The following is a 25,347-nucleotide window of genomic DNA, read 5'->3' on the forward strand; positions in this document are numbered from 1 at the left end:
TTATGGGTTAAAACAGTCCTCGAAAACAATGGAATAGGAAATTTGGCTCATTCATGCTTCCTTAAGCTTCAATAGAAGTCATTATGATCACTATCTTTATTTTAAGCATGTGGATAACACTCCTATCTTTCTTGTCCTTTACATTGATGACGTGCTAATTGCTAGCCTTAGTTCTCATCTTATCAGTGATTTACAAAAACAGTTATGCAAAGTTTTTGAAGTGAAAGATCTTGAAAATGCAAAGCAAATCCTTAGCATGAACATCTCTAGAAATAGAGAAAACTCTACTATACTTTTAAATCAAAAATCTTAAATCTTATCTGTTTTGGAAAGGTTTTCTATGGAAAATGCAAAATCTACATCAGTGTCTTTAGCTGCACATATTCAACTTTGCAAAGACAAATGTCCTAAAACAAACAATGAAAAGGTCAAAATGGAAAAAGTTCCTGGTGGGTGTCGAGATCACAAAAAATAATTCCTACTACACTTGTGAAAGTGGGAGTAGGGTCGATCCACAGGGATTGATTTTAAGTTAATTTCTTTTAGAGAAATAGAAAATAATGGGGGAAGATTGATGGTAAAAGGAATTGATCGAAAACTAAATAAATAATTAAAAATACCTGGTGAAGATATGAGAGGAGATTTTCTGGTTAAGGCTAGGATTATGCTTGATTCTTGTGAGTTGATCATTGATGCAAGAATAACACATGTATAGACAAATAAACCAGTTATGGTTGTTGGTACGACCTAACAACCTCACCTTTCCTTACCTTTTCGTCAGCCAAGGTACGACCGTTGGCTAGGTCCCTAATTAACAGACAACCCTGGGAATGTCCACAAGATTTAATCTATTAACAGCATTAAGAATTAGAAAGGCCTGATTTTAATTAACAAACTCCTATGAGGATAATTCGTTTAAACTAGATCATGCATTCCCCATAACATAACTAATTACTATGACATAATTAATTATGCTACGTTGCTACTAAGCATTGAACCAAATAAACAATTACATGGATTTATAAAGTCCAATTAGCTAAGCAAACCTTCTTGATAATGAACAATCGGCCGAATTATTCATAAATCAGACGTTTGTAATTAAAGCACAGAGAATAGCATGAATATTCGTTTGACAAGTGTAGAATGCAGATTAGATCTCACAACATAATGAGAATCAAGCAATCACCATACCTTAATCAGAAAATAAGGAATTTAGCCGGGCATGTTAATGGAAGAACACACTAGAAAGTGGAATTCCATTAATTCCGGTAGTAAAATAAAAATAAAAGAGAAAGGACGAACAAAGAATTCTATAGAGTTCTAATCAATAACCGAATCCCCTCAAATGAAGAGACTCTCCCCTATTTATAATAAAAGTCTCCTACGAATCTAGACGTAGAGAGGGATAAATATATGATAAACTCTAAAAAGGTAAATAAATCATAAGAGATAACCTTTAAAGAATCCTTTCTAAACCTAAACACTTCATTCCTTTATCTTTTGCGGAAATTGCTCGTGCTTATCCTTATCCCGAGTTGACCACTCCACTAAGCGTGGGCACGCTTAGTCAATTCTGCAGAAATTTCCTTGTAATCTTCCTTTTTTTTTCTTTTTGATGCCTTCAATTTCGATTTTAGCTTGATTTTTGCCATCTTTGCCTTATATCTTCCTTTTTTGCTGAATATGCAATAAAATCACATAATTAGGGATTTTTTGGCTTAAAAAGAAAGATTAAATCGCTATAAAATCATGACAATTACAGAGTTATCAAATACCCCCACACTTAGCTATTTGCTTGTCCTCAAGCAAAGTCAAGATGCATTCAAAAATTCCCTTCAAATTTTAAACTATTCAAGGCAATTTGTAATCATGTGCAAAGTAAATGACATAGTTTATGAAGAAGATAATTAAACATGTATCAAACAAGTTTTCACGTGATGACCATCATCAAAATCAATCACATAAAACTAGTGGACTATTTTCTCTCCGCTTTCCATTCTCTCAAGTGTATATATGGCTCAAGTGTATCTCTCGACACTTACCACGACAATGATTCACCATAGGCTTGCCTATACACCACATCTCCACCACTTTTGAAATATGCACATATATGGATCAAAAGGTCTTGAATTTTGATTGTAATGGGGCTTTGGTTTGGGGTAGGATAAAAGGTCAATGAGGTTAAATTCCAAAAAACTAATTAGAGCACCAAAAAATTTGAGTGAACAATAATTCGAAGCTCTCAAAGCTTACTCATCTCCCTTCAAGATCTTTCGACAATTTTTTGAACTATGCCTTTCTTATTCCTTTTGGAGAGTTCATATATTTTTTTTTCTTTTTTTTTTGTGGCAAGAAAATTGCTTTCTTTTTTCTCATTTTTTCTTTTTGCCACTTGGATTTTTCTTTCCTTTTTTTTTATTTTTTTTTCTCCTCTCCATTTTTTGTAATAGGCATAGACCAAGAAAATTGATGTCGGTTCCCACAAAGTAAAGAAGAACACAATTTTAGAACCCCCACACTCATTTCGAGATACATCTTTTAAGCACGTAAATCAAAAATGTCAATTTCCTATCTTGAGAACTTGTTCTTTTGAATATAAACCCATTGCCCTTGATGCTCTAATAATTCTTCGAGGGATCAAAATCAAGATTTTAAACAAACAACGGGATAGGTTCGTATATGACAGGTTATTCAACAAAATAGGTCAAAAGGCTCAAAGGGGTTCTCTAACGTTAAAATGTGTTGGGTGGTTAAAGAAGGCCGAAAGTGATTTCTAATGCCTTTATCATATCCAAATAAATGCACATTTGTGTGGCCTCGATGTGGTTCAAGGCAAGTTCTAAGAAGATAAAGCCATAGAAGTGTTATTATCTCAAGAAAGAATGAAGATTTTTTTATGGACATATCAAGCTCAAAATCTCACGAGGTATGTTTTAGTCCACTAATCCTACATCAGAAGATTTTAACTCAAGTCATTTTGGTAAAAACAAGCTTTCAACTAGTGAATTATCCTCAAACATAAAACATGTATTCTTTTTACACATAACATCATCAAGCCAAGATTAGTCCAAAATTGAAAGGGTTTCATAATGCCAAATTTTTTTCAAACCAAGCAATTTCAACTAAAAATTTCCACAAGACTCAATCTTCAAAAGTCAAGGAAATCAAGCACAAAAATATCTTTTCAAGTAGTTTCAACAATCAACAAGAGCAACAACCATTTTCAACAACACCCAATTCAAGAAACATGCTCAACAATAATACCCCCACACTTAAAATTCACATTATCCTCAATGTGGACATTGACATGCAACTCAAGGATTAAAAATTAAAATGAGAGAGAGTTTAAGGAAGCGTCCCTGAGTGCATGCCGCGAAGAGTTCATGGCGTGGTTGGGCTGGTGGCAGATGGTGTCAGCCCAAAGTGTTCAAATTTCCAGTGAGCGACGACGGCAAACGAAGGCGGGGAGCTTTTCCGGTGAGATGGCTTTGTTGACAGAGATGAAGAGTTCTTGGCGGACTTAAAGTTGCTGTGGATGAGCTGAGAAAGTTAAAAAGAAAATATCGGTCAAACATTTTGAAGTGTGATGGAAAGATTTGACTGATTTCCTTATTTCTTTTGATTTTTCGAACTTTTGATTTTTTTTAAATAAATAAAAATAACTAAAAAAATAAATAAATAAATGAAGAAAAATGAAAGTGAATAACAGCCTACGAAGTGCGACTAAGCGTGGGTACGATTAGTGGAAGCTCCAAATCTGTTTTGGTGAAGTGAGTTAAAATAGTTTTGAAAAATCGACTAAGCGTGGGCACGCTTAGTGGAAGCTCCAAATCTGTTTTGGTGAAGTGAGGTAAAACAGTTTTGAAAGATCGACTAAGCGTGGGCACGCTTAGTGGAAACTTCAAATCTGTCCAATTTAGCTATCCAAACAGATTTGGATGCTTCATTAAGCGTGACATGCATCGCAAAACTTGAATAAAATTGTAAAAACTAAAATCAAACGAAAGAGGAAAGGAGAAGATAGAGATTTCATGGGTTGCCTCCCATGTAGCGCCTTCCTTTAACGTCTTTGGCTAGACATTGTTGTTCCTCAACTTAAATAAGTTGGACACACTAAATCCACTTCTTCTATGTAATGCACCCGGTGATGGTGTGGATTTAGGGGAACTTGGCAGTCCATGGATGACTTCTTCCTTGAACTTATTTTGTCATGAAAGACTTTTTTCTTGTAAGTTCTTCGACTCGATCTTTTGGCAATTGTTGTCTTGAATGCTCCTCTATCATTGAACATAGTATTTTTTTGCAACAAAGGATCAATAGAATCAATGAGAAAAATAGAATGCACATCATTAGAATATTTCATTGCACCATCAATTTTAAAACTCATAACCTCATTATCAAATTTCATAGAGAGAATTCGGGCATAAACATCAATTTGGTTTTTGAGGTTTTAAGGAATGGTCTTCCTAGCAAGATGGATGTGGAATTGGGAGAAATATCCCCCCTCATATCAAGCACATAAAAATCAGCAGGAAAAACCAATTCATTAACATGCACAAGTACATCCTCAAGAACTCCTTCGGGGTAAACTACGGAACGATCGGCAAGTTGAAGAATGACCCCCATTTCTTTCAATGGGCCACTATTCAAAGATTCATATATTGTAAGAGGCATAATATTGATAGAAGCACCTAAATCACACATTGTTTTTTCTATTCCAATCTTTTCAATTTTGCAAGGGATAGAAAACGTACCTGGATCATTGCATTTAGGAAGTAGTTTTCTTTGAACAATGGCAGATATATTCTCTCCCATACTTACCCGTTCGTTTTCCTTGAGTTTTCCTTTGCTAGTGCACAGTTCTTTGAGGAATTTCGCGTAGCGGGGTATTTGCTTGATGGCATCGAGCAGCGGGATGTTTACCTCCACTATGCGAAACGTTTCAAGGATTTCTTTTTCCTCCTCTTCTTTTTTTGCTTTGGTGAATCTTTTCGGGAAGGGGGGTCTGGTTACCAAAGGCTTCGGATGGTCCGGGTTCGGCTTGTTCTTGTTGGACCTCAATTTCCTTTTCCGGCTTTGTTTTCACACCGTGCCCACGTTTAGTGTCATCTTCGTTCACATTTTCCTGCAATTCTTTTCCACTACGAAGCATAATAGCACTAACATTTTGTCTAGGGTTAATGACAGATTGAGAAGGTAGCTTACCTTGAGATTCTAGCTTGCCAACAGACGATGCCAGTTGATTGATTTGAAATTCTAGGTTTTGAATGCTCGTCTGGGTCTGTTGCTGGAATTGTTGTGTGTTGGTCACTAGTGCTTTCATCATGTCTTCGAGAGATGGGCTAGGCATGGGATTAGGTTGCGGAGGTGGTCTGTATTGGGGTTTTTGAAAGTGTTGGTTACCGTAACTCAGATTCGGGTGATCCCTCCATCCGGGGTTGTATGTGTTGGAGAAAGGATCATATCTTCTCTGTTGTTGTCTGGCGAATCCTCCTACAGCGTCGGCATGTTCGGTAGTTGACTCTTGAAGAGTTGGGCACATGTCGGTAGCGTGCCCCGTTAAAGTGCAAATACCACACGCTTTGACTTGTTGATAATTATCTGCAACAACTTTTTCAACAATGGACATGAGTTGATTTAAACGTTCTTCAAGATTACTTACCTTGTTGCTTGTCCTTGGTGGATCATCATTTCTAACCCGAAAATGTTGCGTGTTGGACGCCATAATCGAGATTAGGTTACGCGCTTCGGTGGGGGTTTTGTTGAACAGTGCTCCGCCACTTGCCGCATCTATCAGTTTCCTATCCATATTTGATAGACCTTCATAGAAATACTGGATCAACAGGTGGTTCGAGATTTGATGATGGGGGAAACTTTCCACTAGTCGATTGAATCTTTCCCAATATTCGAAAAGACTCTCTCCCGCGAATTGTCGAATCCCGCTGATCTCTTTCCGGATCGTTGTGGCTCTTGAGGCAGGGAAATATTTCTCAAGAAACTGCCTCTTGAGATCATTCCATCTTGTAATGGATCCTGAAGGTAGAAAGTACAGTCAATCCTTCGCTTGGTCGGCAAGGGAGAATGGGAATGCTCTCAGTTTGACTTGTTCTTCGCTTATACCTTGTGGTCGCAATCCGGAGCATACCACATGGAATTCATTCAGATTCTTGTGTGGATCTTCACCTGCGAGGCCACGGAAAGTGGGAAGTAAATGAATTAATCCAGATTTCAGTTCAAAATTTACCTCTAAGTCAGGGTACTCAATGCACAGTGGCTGTTGGTTCAGATCGGGCGACGTCATGTCATTGATCGATCTTTCAGGAATCAAAGCCATTATCTCTTCTTCGGATTCACTTAGGGATTCCTCAAACTCCAAAGTTATGTCTTCTTCGTCTTCGTATGGAGCGGATGTTCCTTCCGATTGTTGCTTAGTGTCCCGACGAAGTCTTCGTGCGGTCTTTTCGATTTCGGGGTCGTATACCAATTTACCTGTACGAGAAGACCTTGGCATCAATGGTGATAAAAATCAAGTAACTAAAAATAAAGAAATATACTTAAAAACGCCAATCCCCGGCAACGGCGCCAAAATTCGGTGGGTGTCGAGATCACCAAAAATAATTCCTACTACACTTGTGAAAGTAGGAGTAGGGTCGATCCACAGGGATTGGTTTTAAGTTAATTTCTTTTAGAGAAATAGAAAATAATGGGGGAAGATTGATGGTAAAAGGAATTGATCAAAAACTAAATAAATAATTAAAAATACCTGGTGAAGATATGAGAGGGAGATTTTTCAGTTAAGGCTAGGATTATGCTTGATTCTTGTGAGTTGATCATTGATGCAAGAATAACACATGTATAGACAAATAAATCAGTTATGGTTGTTGGTACGACCTACCAATCTCACCTTTCCTTACCTTTTCGTCAGCCAAGGTACGACCGTTGGCTAGGTCCCTAATTAACAGACAACCCTGGGAACATCCACAAGATTTAATCTATTAACAGCATTAAGAATTAGAAAGGCCTGATTCTAATTAACAAACTCCTACGAGGATAATTCGTTTAAACTAGATCATGCATTCCCCATAACATAACTAATTACTATGACATAATTAATCATTCTACGTCGCTACTAAGCATTGAACCAAATAAACAATTACACGGATTTATAAAGTCCAATTAGCTAAGAAAACCTTCTTGATAATAAACAATCGACCGAATCATTCATAAATCAGACGTTTGTAATTAAAGCACAGAGAATAGCATGAATATTCGTTTGACAAGTGTAGAATGCAGATTAGATCTCACAACATAATGAGAATCAAGCAATCACCATACCTAAACCAAAAAATAAGGAATTTAGCCAGACATGTTAATGGAAGAACACACTAGAAAGTGGAATTCCATTAATTCCGGTAGTAAAATAAAAACAAAAGAGAGAGGACGAATAAAGAATTCTATAGAGTTCTAATCAATAACTGAATCCCCTCAAATGAAGAGACTCCCCCCTATTTATAATAAAAGTCTCCTATGAATCTAGACGTAGAGGGGGGATAAATATATGATAAACTCTAAAAAGGTAAATAAATCACAAGAGATAAGTTTTAAAAAATCCTTTCTAAACCTAAACACTTCATTCCTTTATCTTTTGCAGAATGCTCGTGCTTATCCTTATCCCGAGTTGACCACTCTACTAAGCGTGGGCACGCTTAGTCAATTCTGCAGAAATTTCCTTGTAATCTTTCTTTTTTTTTCTTTTTGATGCCTTCAATTTTGATTTTAGCTTGATTTTTGCCATCTTTGCCTCATATCTTCCTTTTTTGCTGAATATGCAATAAAATCACATAATTAGGGATGTTTTGGCTTAAAAAGAATGATTAAATCGCTATAAAATCATGACAATTACAGAGTTATCAGTTCCTGACTCTAATATTATTGGATCAATCATGTATCTTATGGTGTGCACTAAACCTGATATTGTATATGCCATTAGTTGTCTTAGTAGATATATGTCTAATCCTGGTCCCCCCACTAGGAAGCTTTGAGATGGTTGCTTAGATACTTACGTGGATCTATTGATATATGTGGACTCAAATTATACTAATGATAGGGATAGTCGTAAATCCACTACATCTTATGTGTTTACTTTTTGCGGTGCATGCATTAGTTGAAAATCCCAACTACAATACATTGTTGTTTTATCTACTACCGAGGCTAAATACATTGCCACAATTGAAGCTTTTAAAGAAGCCATTTGGCTAGATGGTTTAATAAAGGAAATTGGTTTTCTAATAGAGAAATTAGTTGTATTTTCGGACATTCAATCTTCTATACAACTTTGTAAAAATCCCATTTTTCACGATCGAACAAAACACATAGATGTCAGATATCACTTCATTCGTGACATGGGGACCAAAAACTGGAAATTGGAAAGAAAGTTATAAAACTGGAAAAGATCAAAACTGAGGAAAACCCTGTTGATATGGGGACCAAAAACTTACCATTGGAGAAATTCATTACTTGTTTAAAAATTTTGAGTTTGATTCATGACTAACCTTTTCTCTGTCATAGTTGTATTTTTCCTGCAGGTACACCTAGGGAGGGTTCCTTGGCTATGATGATATTCCAGATCCAAAATTAGAACTCCGGACAATGTTTCCCTATGGGTTATTGGTCTAAGGTGGAGTATGTTGGTATATGGCCCAAATGATCACTAAAGTAACAGGCCCACAAGTCGGCCCACTTGGCATGACCCACAATCGACTCAGTCCATTAACCAATAACCCGACCCAAGCCTCTTACTATGTATTCTCTAGCCCTAGCCCTAATCTCTCGTTCTCTCCCTTTCCCTCTTCTTGCGCCGTCTGGTGCCTGTCTATTCTCTCTGTCTAAATCCGCCATGGATTTCCCTTGATTCTTCCTTCCTCTTCACCATCATTTTAGGTGGTGTCTTTCCAAAAGCCATTCCACCTAACCTTCCATCCTTATGATTCTTCTCATCCCTATTTAAAGGAGTCTTCTCCTTTTGCTTAACAATCATCGAATATAATATTCTTACTTCTACCCCTAAAGTTTCTGAGTGAACTTGACCTTGGGTCTCTGTGACCAAGGAAATCCTGATCTCTGTGATCTGTGGAGTTGGAAACTTGTGGTGAAACCGTGGGTTCGACTTTGTGTGGTGGTTGAGTCTTTGTGACCATCTTCTGGAGCTCGTTGGCCATTTGGATCTGGTTTTATTTGAGCCTCTTTTATTATTCATTCATATTTCTTTCTGTTAAATTTGTTTATATCTTCTGTTTATTTTTTGGTCTGTATCCATAAGGAATTTCGTACTTCACAATTTCTGTAATAGTTGGTTAGGTGATTTCTTGTAAAATAGATATCACTAGGCTTTTGTGCCCTACAATCTTAAAATTCCGTCTTCAATTTCAAATTCTAAGGTGAAATTAGATATCAATTTTGAAATATATATTTTTTTAAATTTCTGTCTTTATTTTTGTTTCAGAATTAAAAAATTCTGACAGAACAAAGACAGATTTAATAAATTTTTTTTTAACTTTTTAAAATATATATTAGAGATGCTAATAAAATATTTATAGATAAATAAAAAATTATTCTCCCCCAAAGAAGATCGTATTTCTCTTATTTCAATCCAAGCCCTAATATCTCTCATTTTAATTCAAAGAAGATGATTACGCCGTTGCTTACTCTGGCGACGAAGGTCCTCACTCACGCCATTGCTTGCTTCGGCGACAAAGGTCGTCGCTTCATCTCTCAGGCCGTTGCTTGCTTCGGCAACTGCATTTCTCTCCTTGGAGTGCCAGAGGTCGTAGCCGTGAAAGCAGATCGTGTAGGCCATCTCCCTGTCTTGCTTGGACTCTCACGCCGACTGCAACAGTCCTCAAACTCCTTCAAAGGTTGGTATTTGCTTATTTCCAATTCCAATTCCTGTTGCTTTGTTATTTTGGGTGAGGAAGATGATTTTGTTCATACACCTAATTAGTCGATGGGATGTTCAATTGACTTCTATTCCACATTTAGTTTTCTCCATGGCCATCTTTACAGCATCTCTACAATGTAGCAATAATATTCACAAAGCTTAAATTTCAATTAATTTTCTGTCTTTATGTCGAGGCTCCTGCAAATCATCTCTCTTTTTTGCTGGATAGCAGTTCTTGATAATTAATAAAGATCGTTGCTTGAGGAAATCTATAAATTCACCTACATTTTGTACAAGTTCTTCTATTTGTTAATTTGTTTTTTCAATTCCAAGAATACATTGTTTAAGCTCATAGATCTCTCCACGAGGTGAAATATTGTTTACAATTTACTCATTCTTTAAACTAATGAACCTATCATGAAAATCCCATAGTAACACATGATGTTAGTGAAATTTCATGGACAATTTAAGTGTGCAGGTTATTAGATTAGAAGTAGTAACATGCATGCTCGTAAAATCTTGTACTCGCACACGTTGAAATTGAGACCGAAGTGTAATGGGTAAAGGCGATATTGCATAAAAAATATTTTATGCATGAGAAGAGACACAAACTTTTTCATCCTATTTTATTTAATTAATCTTCAGGAAATGTTTCGGCTGCTAGCTTTGATGACACTAGAAAAATGGAAAGATCACAACTTGATGCTAGCAGTGTGATCTCTCAATTAGGTGTCTAGATTAGAATTTTGAATCACGAAAGAAAATAGAGAGTCAACTAGGAGTCTGGAGAAGCAACAAATAAGAGGAAGTGATATAACACTAATCAGTGTTTTCTCAATAAGCACTGCAGCATGCAAGTTTTGGGCTTGGGTGAGTGCAGAGATGTTGACCACGTCATGCAACAACAGAGAGTATTTTTAGTATCTCCAATTTTGTTGCTTTGATTATATAAATGTTGAGCAGCTTACAACACTAACTAGTATTGTTCTCAAGACAACTTGCAAAGTGGAGTATGCTACTGCTTGTACTCTAAGCAATTGTGGATTGAGTTAAGGATGTAGAACCATACAGGGATTGGGGCAAAGGAGCAATGACAACTTTTACACAACATTAGGGAGTATTTTTTAGTATTCTTTGTTAATTGTGGTCTTTAGCTGTTTAATGTTGCATATAAATATATATAATGATATATATATCTACTAGCCGAGGTATTAGTTGTGTTTGTATTTCAAATTGGGACTTGGTTAATCAGTTTTGAATTGAACAAATTACATCGATATTCAATTGTGCAAGAGAGCATGGGAAGCGAAGGGCTTCATGACTGATGGCCGAAGTCTAAATTAGGAGGGTGGTGCAACAAGGGGTTTAGCATTGCAATGTGAAGAAGCTACACTGCAGCAAATCTGCAGTAGCATTTTGCGACGGACTATGTTAGGGCAGCAGCTAGCAGGTGTTATTGCTTAGATTTTATGATTATGGATGGTTATGAATGTGCTGCATTAGCATTATTGCTTTACTGTTGTAGTGTTGCATTTATATTTAAGGGAAGTAAACTTCGTTCTAAATCTTAAGAAACCAGTGGTCAGTTTTCAAACATGACGGCGTTGCAACAACTAAACAAGAACACACCTCATACTTATAATTTCTAGGTAATTGTACTTAAATAGTAAAAGGGAATAGTTATTGCTTTAATTGTTCCTCATTGAAGTGTGTTTTAATCTTTTCCTTATAATCTATTTCTATTAGGAATATTGAAGGATCTTGGTGCTTAGCTTGAAGGCAAATCATACAGTGTTAGCATGTACCAAAAAGGGATTGCTTTGTGGATGTTCGTTTAATCATTTTTACTACTAGTTGGGAATTATTTGGATTTGGGAGAAAATACATTTGCATTGTGCCTAAGTTGTGAACTTAGTAATAGGCTAGTGAGGAGATTCTAGTAAAAAGTTGACATAGCAGTTTAGTTTCATCTAGTGTCTCGTGCATGCTTTAGTGATTAGAAAATTATGGTTAGATCCTCCAAGATATAAGCCATGGGCTAAGATAGAAAATTAAATGTGGATAGTAATTCGATACCATTCTTATTCATAAATTCTTACTTGATATCCTCGTAATACTCATTTGATATGAGTTAAGGTGTTCTTCGGTAAAGTTTAGAAATCTTATTTTAAACTAGTGCATACTGTTAATTTGTTTTTACTGCATTAGCCATTTGAATTTCACTAATTTTGAATTCTTTATTTATTTTGCTCAATTTGTTTACTTATCATGTATATTTGCATATTCTCTGCTGGATTTTTATTGCATATGTGACATTAGATAGAGCTTGTACCTTCTTTTTTTGGGATATTACATGTAATGCTTAGTATTAATATCTTGTACTATCACTTCTATTTGTAGTATTAATTTCTATTACATCAAAAATATATTTGGATTGACTGGTGTTTTGTTTATTGCATTTTCAGCCTACTGTAACCAAGTCATTACACTCTCAAGTCTCGGTCGATTTTAAGGAGGAGCGAAGTTGATAGTGATTATCCTAGGATTTAAGTAAAGAGTGCAAGTTCTTGGACTATGGTTTGTCAAACATTTCTATGGTTGAATTTGGTATAGTACTTGTGAACACGAAGAGTTGTATTTCTTTTTGGTAGACAATGATAGTGTTTCCTCACTTTCATTTTAAGTATATTAATTGGTTTCTTTATTGTTTTAAGATTCTATGGGAACATCTGATGCGTGTTGCTTTTGTTATTAGGTGTGGTAACTCATTTTGTTCTAGCTTTAATTTATTGTAAATTAAGAATTTATTCAGAATGAGTTTTGTCTTCAGCAACAAAATTAGAGATGGATTCAAAGACGGAACAGAGATGAAATAAAGAATATTACAAAACAACCTTGGATAGTGTTAAAGACGGATTTTGAGACACATGAAAGACGGACTTAAAGGATTTGGCTAAGGTTGTTTGGTAATTGAACAGACTTTAAGATGATTACTTTCCGTCTTAAAGTTCAGTGACAGATTCAGCAACAGAATTAGCCAAGCAACTTTCAGCAATATATTTTTAATGGAAACTTTCCGTCTCTAATACTATAGCAATGGAAGTTTCAAAATCCGTCTCTAAAACTCCATTTTCTTGTAGTGATATTTTTAAAATATATATATTTCCAGTTGGTTCAGAAAAGGTGTGGGAGGCCTCTAGTTCTTGGAAAGGGTGTTTGCAATAGTTTTATATTTGTGGTGAAAATAAGTTGTAGATAAATTTATAAGTTAAATAGTAATAAAAATTTTGAGGTGTATGAAAATGATGTTTAAAAGTGAAAAAAAAATTGAAGTTGGAGTGTTTAAAAAAATAGCTTGACATTTATAGTTTTATCAATAAGCTGCTGAAGTTGGTAGTAAGAGTGTTCAACAAAACCACCTGATTCCCCAATCGATCGGCCCGATTTAAACCACACCGCAATTAATGGATTGAGTTGGCCTTAAACTAATGAAAAAAAAATGAAATTTAATAATCAGATTGCATGGACTCTCGACCATAATTATAATAATAACAACAACGATGATAATAATAATAACAATAATACACTAGCTAGGATTCTATAAATTTATACAAATGTACTAATAATACATAAATTAATATTTAAGATAATAATAACAATTACGAGATTTTTTTATTAATGATGTATAATATATATGTATGCATATGCAAATGAAATCAATTAGTCAACCAATTGTTGATTATTGGTAGTCTTTTATACTTTTTATACAATTAAAAAATGCAAGAAGTCAAAATAAATAATATCATTGTATTGTTATAATATAGTTTCATAACCATCTTAATATCTTATTTTATTTTAAATAATATTCTTTTAATATTTATATATTATTAGATAAATTTCTTATATAATTTGATTTTAAAGAAGGCCTTTTTCACAATGGTCTTCCACTACAAAAAAAAAAAATCATTTTATTGAAATGGATTTTGGAATGACTTTTTTATTTATAACGGATTTTGTAATGAAAAAGCCTACTGCAGCTAAATGAGACGTTACAAAGTATTCGTAACGGCTTGACAAAAAACCATTAGTAACAGTTTTTGTGGCGACTTATTGTAGCTGTTAGAAACCCAGTGACATGAAAAAAAATTAATTTGGAAACCGCTTTTCTAATGGCTCGGTTGGATTTGATATAATTGTTATTGTAACAGTGTTTGTAACATATTTAGGTACGGTTTTGCTAGATATCTAGAATGTTTTTTGTAATATTCTTTGTAGCTATTTTGTATATATTTTTTGCACTGCTTTTGATACTTTTTTTTGTAACTGTCTTTGAAACGGCAATTTTCTAATTAGTAACTGTTTTTGTCACATTCTTTGTAATGGCCTGACGATTTTATCTTTTATTAGTGTATTACAAAAACCTTTACAAATATAGTTACAAAAATTATTAATTTTTAATATATTTAAGTATTAATTTTATTAAATTTATTTAATATATTTTAATACTTATTTCATTTAATATATTTTAATATTATTTTATTTAATATATTTTAATATTTTTTGGTATAATTAAGTAAACGAATTTATAAAAAAAACATAAAATAAAAAAATAATTTAATTATAAAAATTAAAATATAATTTCAAAATTATATTTTTACAAAATAGAAAAAAAAAATCCCCAACAGTGTTCGTCGTTGTTGTCATTGCAATCGGGTGTCGTAGGATCAGCTAGAGGCTCGAGTGCTAGATAATCGGGCTAATTGGAATCGACGCTTCTGATGTAGCACTCGAGTGCCAACACCTTATCATCTATGTTGGGGCATAGCGACTGTGGTGGCAAGGGTGAGGGAGCAGTCGAATGGGTCGCCTATGATGGTCCAGCAATCGAGTGGGTGGGCCTCGAAGCTGAGACCGAATACTCGGCCCTCTTCCGGTCTCCCTCTATTGACATTCAAACCTACTGCTCGTTCGGGACCATGGAGCCTTAAGAGGAAAATGGAAGCTCTTCACCATTGTTCTGTTGTCTCCTACGAATATGTTAAATAATCAGATTAAAACAAATATAAAATTAAAAAAATGAACGACGTATAGATTTTTAATTACTTACTGCGACCTCCTCAACCCTTGGTCCCCTACACTGGTTGTCCTTCTTTTTGTAGACCTTCTCGTACACCTCCATCTGAGTGACGGGGCGTCCGAGTTGTGTCTCATATTCAAAATGAATAACACTGAACTATCCTCGACAACCTGAACACAGTTCTCCATAGGAGTTTGCACTTTGATGAGGGTGATTTTATCTAAAGACGAATTTACCCCTCAGTAAGGGCAAAATGGACTACCAACACATAAAATCTCTTAAAAAGGTAAAAATCCCACTAAGTACTCCCATGGCTGATATCACGCAGCTCCAATTAAGGAATATCAATTAGCTGCAATCCAGGAGCATGATCTGAGCACAATTACTATTAATCAGCATTTGCCAAATATGCATGGGGACAGTTTATAAATATGCTGGGATATATTCATTGAAAGGTAATGTTCATATATACTGAAAAGATCACTCTATCTATCCACTCTTCTGATATCTAAACTTTAACTTGGGTGTCAAAGTGTCTTCATCGAGAACCAACCCGACTAGCTTAATCGCTTCTGTGTTCTCAGGATTAGAGGTATGTTCGAGGAATTTATTACAGTCGCAGGGCGAGTTCATGACAACTTTTCTTGGACGGATCAGTTGGCGCCGTCTGTGGGAAAGAATTCCTGAAACATTCTGAGAATATGGAAGGAGATCTAGGGAGGAACATCCTTGGCTTGGAAACGACGATCGGGACTATTGAGCCGGTCATTCAATTGAAAAAAATAGAACTATAGCAACTGATGGAAGAAGCTGGGAGAAATGCGATCGTGGCGTACGAGCGTAGAACAACAACGCCCATTGAAAGACAAGTAACCAAAAGAAATCTGTTTGGAGAAAAAGAACCAGAAAAAATATCCGGGACCAGCAGAAAGGACCTAGACAGGAGTAAATGCCCCCCGTCAAAAGTGGGTTCGAACAACCGAGATAAGAGCCAAATGAGGGGACCCGCCATCTCGCACATAGAGGTCAACAGTGTGTCAAAACAGATCGCTAAACTGAGAAAAAAATTGACGAGCTTAAAAAACGAGGAGAGATAGTATCTCAATACAGAAATTCACCTTTCTGCAATTAGATACTGATGGAGATTGTTAGCCCAAATTTTCGGATGCCAAACCTGCCAAAGTATGATGGAGCAAGAGACCAGCTGGAACATCTGGCAGAATTCAACATGGTAATGAACCTTTACGGGCAATCGGGCCCAATTAACGCTAAACTTTTTGTCACAACTTTGACAGGCAAAGCACAGGAATGATTCACTAATTTACCACCCGGAAGCATTGAGTCACATAAATAGTTGGTGCAAAAATTTACTTTCCACTTCGCCAGCAAGAGAAAACAAAAATGATTGGCAACGCACTTGTTCACCATAAGGCAGCAAGACAACGAGACGTTGAAGTGCTTCATTGGAAGATTCAACAACGAGACGCTTAAAGTACAGGATTTAAGAATCGACATGATGGTCAGCATCTTAACACACGGCTTGAAGAAAGGTGCGTTCGCATCAGCTTTAGCAAGAGATCCCCCATCTGATGTGGAACAGCTTATGAATCTGGCTCAAAAGTATATTGACGAGGAGCTGCCAGGAGTGTTATAGGCTTACAGAACGATCCCACGGTCATCTACAGGTGAAAGTCCTTTTTGTTTAGTTTACGGTTCTGAAGCTGTTATTCCTGCAGAGATTGGTGAAGAAACACAAAGGATAGCAAACTATGATCCAGAAGCCAACAATGAAGCAAGGGCATACGACCTCACCATGGTAGAACAAAAAAGGGATGTAGCCTATGCGAAGATACTCCAGCACAAAGGTTTAATGCTGAGAAACTACAACAAAAGGCTGCGACCGAGAGAATTTCAGATTGGCGACCTAGTCTTGAAAAAGGTTGAGGTCTCGAAACATGTAGGGAAATTGGACCCAGAGTGGGAAGGGCCATTGAAGGTGTTCGAGATAAAGAGAAAAGGGCTTTACATACTTCAAGATTCCAAAGGTTGGAATCTTCCACGACCTTGGAACATACAGAATCTCAGAAAGTTCTACGCATAGGCAAATGCCTGGAAAAGGCCGAATAATGTAAATGATCTGATAATGCAATCATATTTCCTTTGAGCCTGAAAAAGGTTGAATAAATTGGTCTTCCGAACGCGACCATATTTCCATAGCCTGATAGGCCTAATAAAATGTTTATGACCCGCGATGGGTTATACTTTACTACCTGAAAAAGGCCAATATATGCCTGCAAAAGGTATGCTTGAGAAAGGTTCCCATATTTAGTTAACACATGAGCATTCTAAAAGATCAAATTACTTTGTCTGCAAAAGACCAGAAGAATAATTACCTATTCTTAAATAGATCGCATGATTCAATTACGAAAAGTTCAAACATCTAAATTACAAAAGGACAACATTTAAGGCATCAATGGTTTTCGATCTCAACCAAGAGAACAGTGAACTTGTCTTCAACTTGGGGAGGGGCCTCCTCATTAGGGAAAAGTTGCATATTACCACCTAGACCTGGATCCAGCTTGGTCTCATCAAATTCAGGGGCAAATCTGTTCAAAGTGGATACCTGAGCCTTGCATCTTTCAAAACCTTCGATCAGGTAATCTGCAGCATTTATTTCCAAAGCTATTTCAAATGCAGGAGCCTTAATAAAATCACGAGCACCTTGGATGCGAGCTTCGTGAATGCGTGCAGAAAAGTCATCCGAGTTAAGTTATTCCGCTCGACGTTCTATAGCACCCGCGATCTTCCCGGCTGCATGACCAGCTGCGAATCCAATTTCCTTCCCCAACTCAGTCGCTTTAGAAATTTCTGAAGACATTTTCACCTCTAGTTTCTTGCTGCGAGCTTCCAGAGTCGCACGTTGATTCTCCAAGTCTTCTCCTCGAGCAGAGGCCTCCAGAACTTTAGCTTGCAGATCGTGATTCCTACGTTCAGTTATGATTTGGTTCCTACAGAACCCAGCCCATTTCAGGGAGAGACCATGAACAAAGTTTGTAGCCTAGAAAGATGCTCACATCAGAAGAAGAAGATAAGAATAAAAAACGCAGAAGATAAATAGAAACCTGAATGAACGAATGAGCAGCGTGTTTTTCAAGACAAGTAAAAGAGGTCTGCAGCACGGTTGCCTGGTCGCGAGGCAAACAGCTCGCATTGTACAACTCCCAAGTTTCTTGACCCGATTGAGACCCTAAGACAGTACTGTTAGAAGACACCTTCCAATCAGGGATAAGCTTTTCACCATTCAGCTCGGCAATAAGATGGTTAGGAGTTTGCAAATCCTCGCAAACCTTATGCCAATAGTTAGTAACATCGTTCAACATTTCCATATTTCTTCGCTCCTCAATGGCAGCAGAATCTGATTAAGGGTCAACTCTAAGAGACTGAGATCGAGCGTGTTATCATCGGACTCTTACCTTTTCTTCTCCTTCGACCCAGTAAACCACCTGGACTAGATTCATCAGTGCGAGATATGTTTGGTAACCCCAATACTTCGTGGGAGACGTCTCGAAGTAAACCCCTTGATCGCGTGTTTTCACTCCCAATGTCAATTGGAAGGGGATTCCTAGGTGGAGAGCCCTCTGGAGCCATGGAACTATCGGCAACAGGTCTGGATGAGGTAGCATATGGAGGAGCGATCGATTCTGCAGCTGCTCTGGCTTGGGCAGCATGAATACGCTGAGTAAGGCAAGCTTGGGTAACCATATCGTCTGCAAAGGAATTGAAACAAGTTAGTGAATGAATATGGCAACATGAAAGGGTAAAAGGAAAAGGTGAATCTTTCACTTAAAGAGCCCTCAACTGGGATGGGTGCAGGAGAGAGATGCGCGAGCCTGAGGACTACCTCTACCAAAATTTTTCTTCGGGTCATACCGGTAGGAGGTGAGACTGTTAATTTGATCACCTTCCAACCCACCCCTTTCGATTACAGGTTTTAGTTTTTCTAAGACCAACTCACACTTAAAAGGCCATTCTCGACCCGGAGGAGGACGAATGAAAATAAACCTTTCCTTCCAAGGGCCAACATTTGATGTGAGAGGATGCAAATACCTACAATCCCTACGGGCAGATAGGTAAAAGAACCCGCTATCCGCAGATCTAGCCGAAGTGGTAAACGAATACAGGGTCCAAAAATTGTCGAAGTTGGGTTCGAATTGATGGACCCTCATTATGATTGTAAAGAGAATTATATGGCGGATGGAATTTGGGGATAACTGCATACGGCATATTTCAAGACGCCTAAGAATCAGAGCTACATAGGGGCAAGCGGTAATCTCGAACCTGCGTCGAAATGGTTCAATGAAAAGGCACAAAAACCCCAGGGTGGACGATGCATGCGATCAAAGGACCTCGGAATCATAACCTCAAAACTACGGGATATAGTATTTCTCTTTTATGAGGTGAACCTGTTGTTTAACAGTACTTACTATACCCTCCCAAGGATTATGTTCAAGCATAATGTAAGTAGGGGCATCATCAGAGTTAGATTCTTCTACATGCTGATCGCGACGCACCCTATGTCGCGACCTGATCCTAGATGGACCCTCATGAGGAATAGATGATCCTATTCTATGAGAAACGGTAGCTAAAGAAGAATTTGAATCAGAACTAGAATTGGAAGAGGACATTGTACCTTATATGCAGGAGATCGAGAACTCGAACAGTAGAGTAGCGGAAGACTACTATCTTGAAGAAAATGGAGCCGGTAAGAAATTTGAATGAGAACTCCTTATATATATGGTAATGAACGAGTCTGTACGGAACATTAAAAGCCATTCCAGAAGCGACGTGTGGCAATGCGGCCTGAAGAAGCAGCTCCATGACAATGCGTGTCACTCCCAGATCAAGGTAATTAATGCCCGATGTAATTTTTCGACTTCTGCACGCAAGAAAACTGTGCGTGCGGAACTGGGGGGGCTAATGATGAGGGTGATTTTATCTAAAGACAAATTTACTCCTCAGTAAGGGCAAACTGGACTGCCAACACATAAAATCTCTTAAAAAGGTAAAAATCCCACTAAGTACTCCCATGGCTGATATCACGCAGCTCCAATCAAGGAATATCAATTAGCTGCGATCCAGGAGCATGATCTGAGCACAATTACTATTTATCAGCATCTGCGGCAAATATGCATGGGGATAGTTTATAAATATGCTGGGATATTTTCATTGAAAGGTAATGTTCATATATACTGAAAAGATCACTCTATCTATCCACTCTTCTGATATCTAAACTCTAACTTTGGCGTCGGAGTGTTTTCGTCGGGGACCAACCAGACTAGCTTAATCGCTTCTGTGTTCTCAGGATTAGAGGTCTGCTCGAAGAATTAATTACAGTCGCAGGGCGAGTTCGTGAAAACTTTTCTTGGACGGATCACACTTGAACATGGTTAAATTAACTATTTATACTTAGAATTAGTTTAGTAAATTCCAAAGTATAAATAAAAAAGGATTATAATCGATAATTAATATATTATTTGATTTGATGAAAAATTACTTTGTACACACAGAGTTGGAAGAGAATTAGTGGATAATAGCATACATATAAGCGATGAAATTTGAAAGAATGGGGCCTTCATGAGATTGAGTATATACTTCACAGAAATGGAAAGATACTTGGAGATTTTCCTCCTATGCCTCTACTACCTTTTCATCCTTTAGTGACATAACAAATAGGCTTATAAGGGAAGAGCGTGAATATGATAGCATTATAGAAGAACAATCATTCGAATCATGTTTCAATGGCTTGAACAATGATAAATTGAGGGTTTACAATGCTATTATTAAAGCTTATGAAAGAATACGAGGAGGTCTATTTTTTGTTATGGTAGCGGTAGAACTCGAAAGACATATTTATCGAAAACAATAATTGCGAAATTCATATCATAAAACAAGATTTATCTTATCAGTTGCGTCATCTGGATATATGTCCGCATTGTTATTACTAGGAGGCAAAACAAACGTATTCATGATTTGAAGTCCCGTTTAAGTTAGTCGAAATACCTCATTGTCCCGTCAATTCAAAATTTGATTTAGGACATCTAATTCAAAATACATCAATGACAATTTTGGATGAAGCACCCATAATTAATCGTTGTGATTTTGAAGCAATGAATAAGACTTTAAAAGACTTACTAAAACATGGTGATAATTATTTATTGCAGCTGATGAACTCTATTTACCCCCAACTGGATGTATGTACAGTGACGCTACTTATTTGAAAGAAAGAGCTATTTTAGCTCCCAAGAACAGTGTGTCGATCGATGTGATCAATTCCATGATGTTATCTATGCTTCCTAGGGAAGTTGGATAATTTTGTAGAGCAGACACATTAAGTCCTAATGAAATGAGTGCCTGTGAACAACATATGAACCCTCCGAAATTACTACATTCAATAAAGATATCTGATCATCACTTAGAACCAAGGAAGGGGCACCTAAAATGCTTCTTCGGAATTTGAATCAATCATTGAAAATAGGTGATAAAGTACTTGAGGCACACATCATCACTAGATCTCATATGGGCGAAGAAGTTTTGATTCCGCCCATGGTTTTGACAACGACAGAATCACAAACATGCATTCGATTCAAGAAAAGACAATTTCCAGTGAAATTTGGCATTTGCAATGACCATCAAGAAGAGTCAAGGACAAACATTTAATAGAGTAGGATTGTACTTACCAAATCATGTATTCACGTATGACACATCCATTAAGCTTGAAGATCTTTACTTGAAATAAAGAAGGAATAATACCTCCAAACTATACCAAAAATATTGTGTATAATGAAGTACTTGCTGCAGTTCATGAATAAACTGTTGCTATTTTAATATTAAAGTCCAACTGGTCAGATTTGTGGATCTATTGCCATATAACATAACATAGATGTCTGAAAATGGTGTTTGTTGATAATAAGGTAAACCTTCTTTTTCTGTTACACGTTATTTCATATATAAAAATTATACCACATTTCTATCAACTGATATTTGGCTATGTGGCAAAGATTAAAAAGCTTCAAACAAAATGATGAGTTTTTACGTTATTTATAGCATATTGTGAGATTGAAAGATACAGGATCCTTCATCAATTTTGATGGTTAGCTCATAGGTAACTATCAATCTTTTGTGTGATGCATTAATATTAAGATTGTTGTTTTATATATTAAACTAATTTGATGTTATTACGGATACTTTTGGATCGGCCATTTGTGTTGCTGAATATTGCCCATCACCTAGTGATGGCAACGGGTTGGATTTTGTATGGGTCTGACCAGACCCAAGACCCTCTCTGCCTAATTTTTTCCGGTCCCGTACTCTGAACTGCCCCACCCCTACCCTGAGGTTTGACTTTTATGTTTAAGTCTTTTCTTTTAACTGCAAATAATTGTATTTTTATTTTAGTTAGCAATTATTAATTAGAGTTAAATAACTTAAATTTAATTAGACGTAAATATATTTATGATTCAACTAATATTTTATTTTTTTAATAAATAATATCAGTTTAGATTTAAATATCTTAATGTAGTTTTCAATATAAAATGAACTGTATAAGACAAAGAATATGTTCATCTATATTATTAATTTTCTCATCCAATTATATTATTTTACGATCTACAACGAATTATACATTACAAAAAATGCATTCAACTAATATTTATTTTTAAGGGTAAATACTATATTTGGTTCCTTAAGTTTTCATTTAGAATCACTTTAGTCCCTCAAATTTAATTTTTTACTTTAGCATCATTAAACTTTAATTTTCATCTCAGTTTGGTCCCTCTGACAATTTTTCGACGAAAAAGGCAAGATTTTGACTCGTTGGATGGTAAAATGGTCAATAAATTTGATTTTATCACTTTAGTCCCTTAAATTTATAAAATTATCAAATTAATCCTTTCTTACAAAAAAACAAAAAAAAAAACTTTTCCAAATTAATCCTTTCTTCCCAAAACCAGTTTTCAAAAAATTCGAAAAAGCCTTTTCCAAAAACAGTTTTTGAATTTTTTTGTTAAGTAATCAACTTTCAGCCATAATACTTATTCATGACAATAATGGCAATAACTAGCAATAATACCACTGTTTCAGTTTCTTTAAAAACAACTTTCAAAAGTTGTGTTTGAAAAATTTTGACAAAAAACAGCAACAGCTTCAATGCACTTTCTAAAGGCAATTCAAATGAAAACAAAATGCATGTCTAAACTATGGGTAGTAGATGAGCTCGCGAGCCGGCTCGATTTTGAGCTCGAGCTCAATTGTTTCTGTTCACAAGTTTACAAGCTTTTTCTATTTCTTTATTATTTTATATATTTTTTATGTTTAAATTTTTTATATATTTAATATTTGATCAATTTTATAATAAAAATTGACCATATATTATAATTATTAATTAATATCATATACTTTATTTTCGATAATAATAAATTATGGTACTTTTATTTATATATTTAATCTTTCTATAAAAATAAATTTAATCAACATCTTAGTAAATTATAATATTTTTTGTAATTCAAATTATTGTTTCATATGACATATATAAACTTTATGTTATATTTTAATATATATTTGTATTACATTATACTTTTATTAAATTGACAAGTAATTTACTTAATTTTTTTATCTATTTTTGAGTTTTATATTTATATCAGGATACATACTATGCATTATGCAATCTATTTTATTATTATAAATTTATGTCAAAATTTAGTGATTTTTATTAATTAATCTAAAAATAATGATAATGATAATAATAGTGATGGTTGGACAATTTTAATTATTTTAATTATTATTTTATTATATATATAATGAGATCAAAAAATTTAATCAACAATTACGATATCTTAAAGTTTAGGCACTCGATTCACACCAAATTTAAATATATATAAAACTATGTCCTTAGATCATATCAGACAGTCTGATTTAAAATTACATGGCCTGATTCTACGATACACCGACTTGAATGATTATTCTTATGTTGCGAGTACGATATCTTGATATCCGTATATCCAATAAGTCTAAAACTTTACCAAAAGTATTCTTTTGTAAGTTTGATCATATCTAACGGTCTGATCTGAATTTTGATGGTCCGATTAACCTATGTTATTCAACAATGTATGATAATAGTAACATCAATGTAATCTAACATTTATAAATATATAAATTTACTGCATTGTGAACATATATTAATTTGAACTATAAAATATTCTTATATATTTCAATTTTCATTAGTTTAAATAATTGATACTTTTCTATAATTTTAAATTATTCAGTATGATTTTTTTTTTGTACATTTTACTAATTATATTAGTACTAAACTGATCAGTAGTTTATATTTAGAACAATAAATTAAAATTTCATACTATATTTTGGTATATTTATAATATAGTATACACTATACAATCTTTTTTATTACTTATAAATTTATGTAAAAAATTGGTGATTCTCATAATTTCATTTAATATAATAATAATAAAAAAAAAAAAATCATCTTGAGCTCGAGTTCGAGTCAGAAAATTCAAAATCCCCCTAGTCTAAACACAAGTGCACACAAGAATTTTGAAGACAGTAAATGGTTATAAGCAAGAATTTCAAGAATGCAAATGCTTATTCACAACAATAATAGCAAGAATACTAAGTATACAAAAAACGGATTATTTGCAACAGATTCAAAAGAAAATCACACAATTTTTGCAGATTAAAAATCGAGGTCTTCCAACCTAATACCCGACGACCTCAAGGGTCTGGCCAAGTGGGAGTTCACGGGGAATTAAACCACAGTTAAGAGTAATAAAATTTCAGGAAGATAGTAGCACAAAGCCGAGAATAATTTCGTACAATTATAGAGGATAATTTTCAAAAAAAATTTGCACAAAGCGATATCAGAAATAACAGCAAGTTTCAATAGAAAACATGGCGGTTCTTATTGAATATTTTCAGCAAATATTATAATATCAACAAAGGAAATAGCACCAAATTTATCACAACAAAAAATTGCGCTAAGCGAGAAAAAGGTGAGATATACCGTAAGATCTTCGAGATAGAACTCAGGCTCTGATACCACTGTTGGGTGTAGGTCCTAATTACTATTACAGAATAAGTGGGTATTAAACCCTTAAATTACAAATGGTTATGAAAATTATAGATTTACATACACAAAGTAAAAGCAGTATAAAACCGAACACTAAGAGGCTTAGAGAGCCAAATTCGTATTTTGGCTTTATTCACGATCACGGAGATCGGCAACCTAAAATACACCCACGGTTGCTCAAGTTCGGTACTAAGC

The 25,347-nt window shown here is 35.3% G+C and overlaps 1 protein-coding gene, 1 long non-coding RNA gene and 1 pseudogene across 3 annotated transcripts; 2 read left to right on the forward strand and 1 right to left on the reverse strand.

The window, feature by feature from the left end:
• Positions 1-3,381: 3,381 nt before the first annotated feature.
• On the reverse strand, positions 3,382-6,511 carry LOC148789323 (uncharacterized). Its single transcript, XM_088879361.1, has 4 exons — positions 6,121-6,511; positions 5,014-6,033; positions 4,822-4,928; positions 3,382-3,540 (listed from the first exon to the last, which is right to left on the reverse strand). Exons 1-4 carry the CDS (start codon positions 6,509-6,511, stop codon positions 3,382-3,384), a joined length of 1,677 nt encoding a protein of 558 aa, XP_088735487.1.
• Positions 6,512-9,233: 2,722 nt separating this feature from the next.
• LOC148789324 (uncharacterized) lies at positions 9,234-12,650 on the forward strand. Of its 2 annotated transcripts, XR_016064497.1 has the most exons (3): positions 9,234-9,914; positions 11,231-11,387; positions 12,403-12,650. It is a non-coding gene; the product is annotated as an uncharacterized LOC148789324 (long non-coding RNA). The 2 variants fall into 2 exon arrangements; XR_016064496.1 differs by lacking the exon at positions 11,231-11,387.
• A 7,059-nt stretch (positions 12,651-19,709) lies between these two features.
• Positions 19,710-21,810, forward strand: LOC148789325 (uncharacterized; annotated as a pseudogene).
• Positions 21,811-25,347: the final 3,537 nt, after the last annotated feature.

Source organism: Sesamum indicum, linkage group LG1 (genome assembly GCF_026168435.1).
Source record: "Sesamum indicum cultivar Baizhima isolate 11 linkage group LG1, ASM2616843v1, whole genome shotgun sequence".
In the NCBI taxonomy this organism is placed as follows: Eukaryota; Viridiplantae; Streptophyta; class Magnoliopsida; order Lamiales; family Pedaliaceae; genus Sesamum; species Sesamum indicum.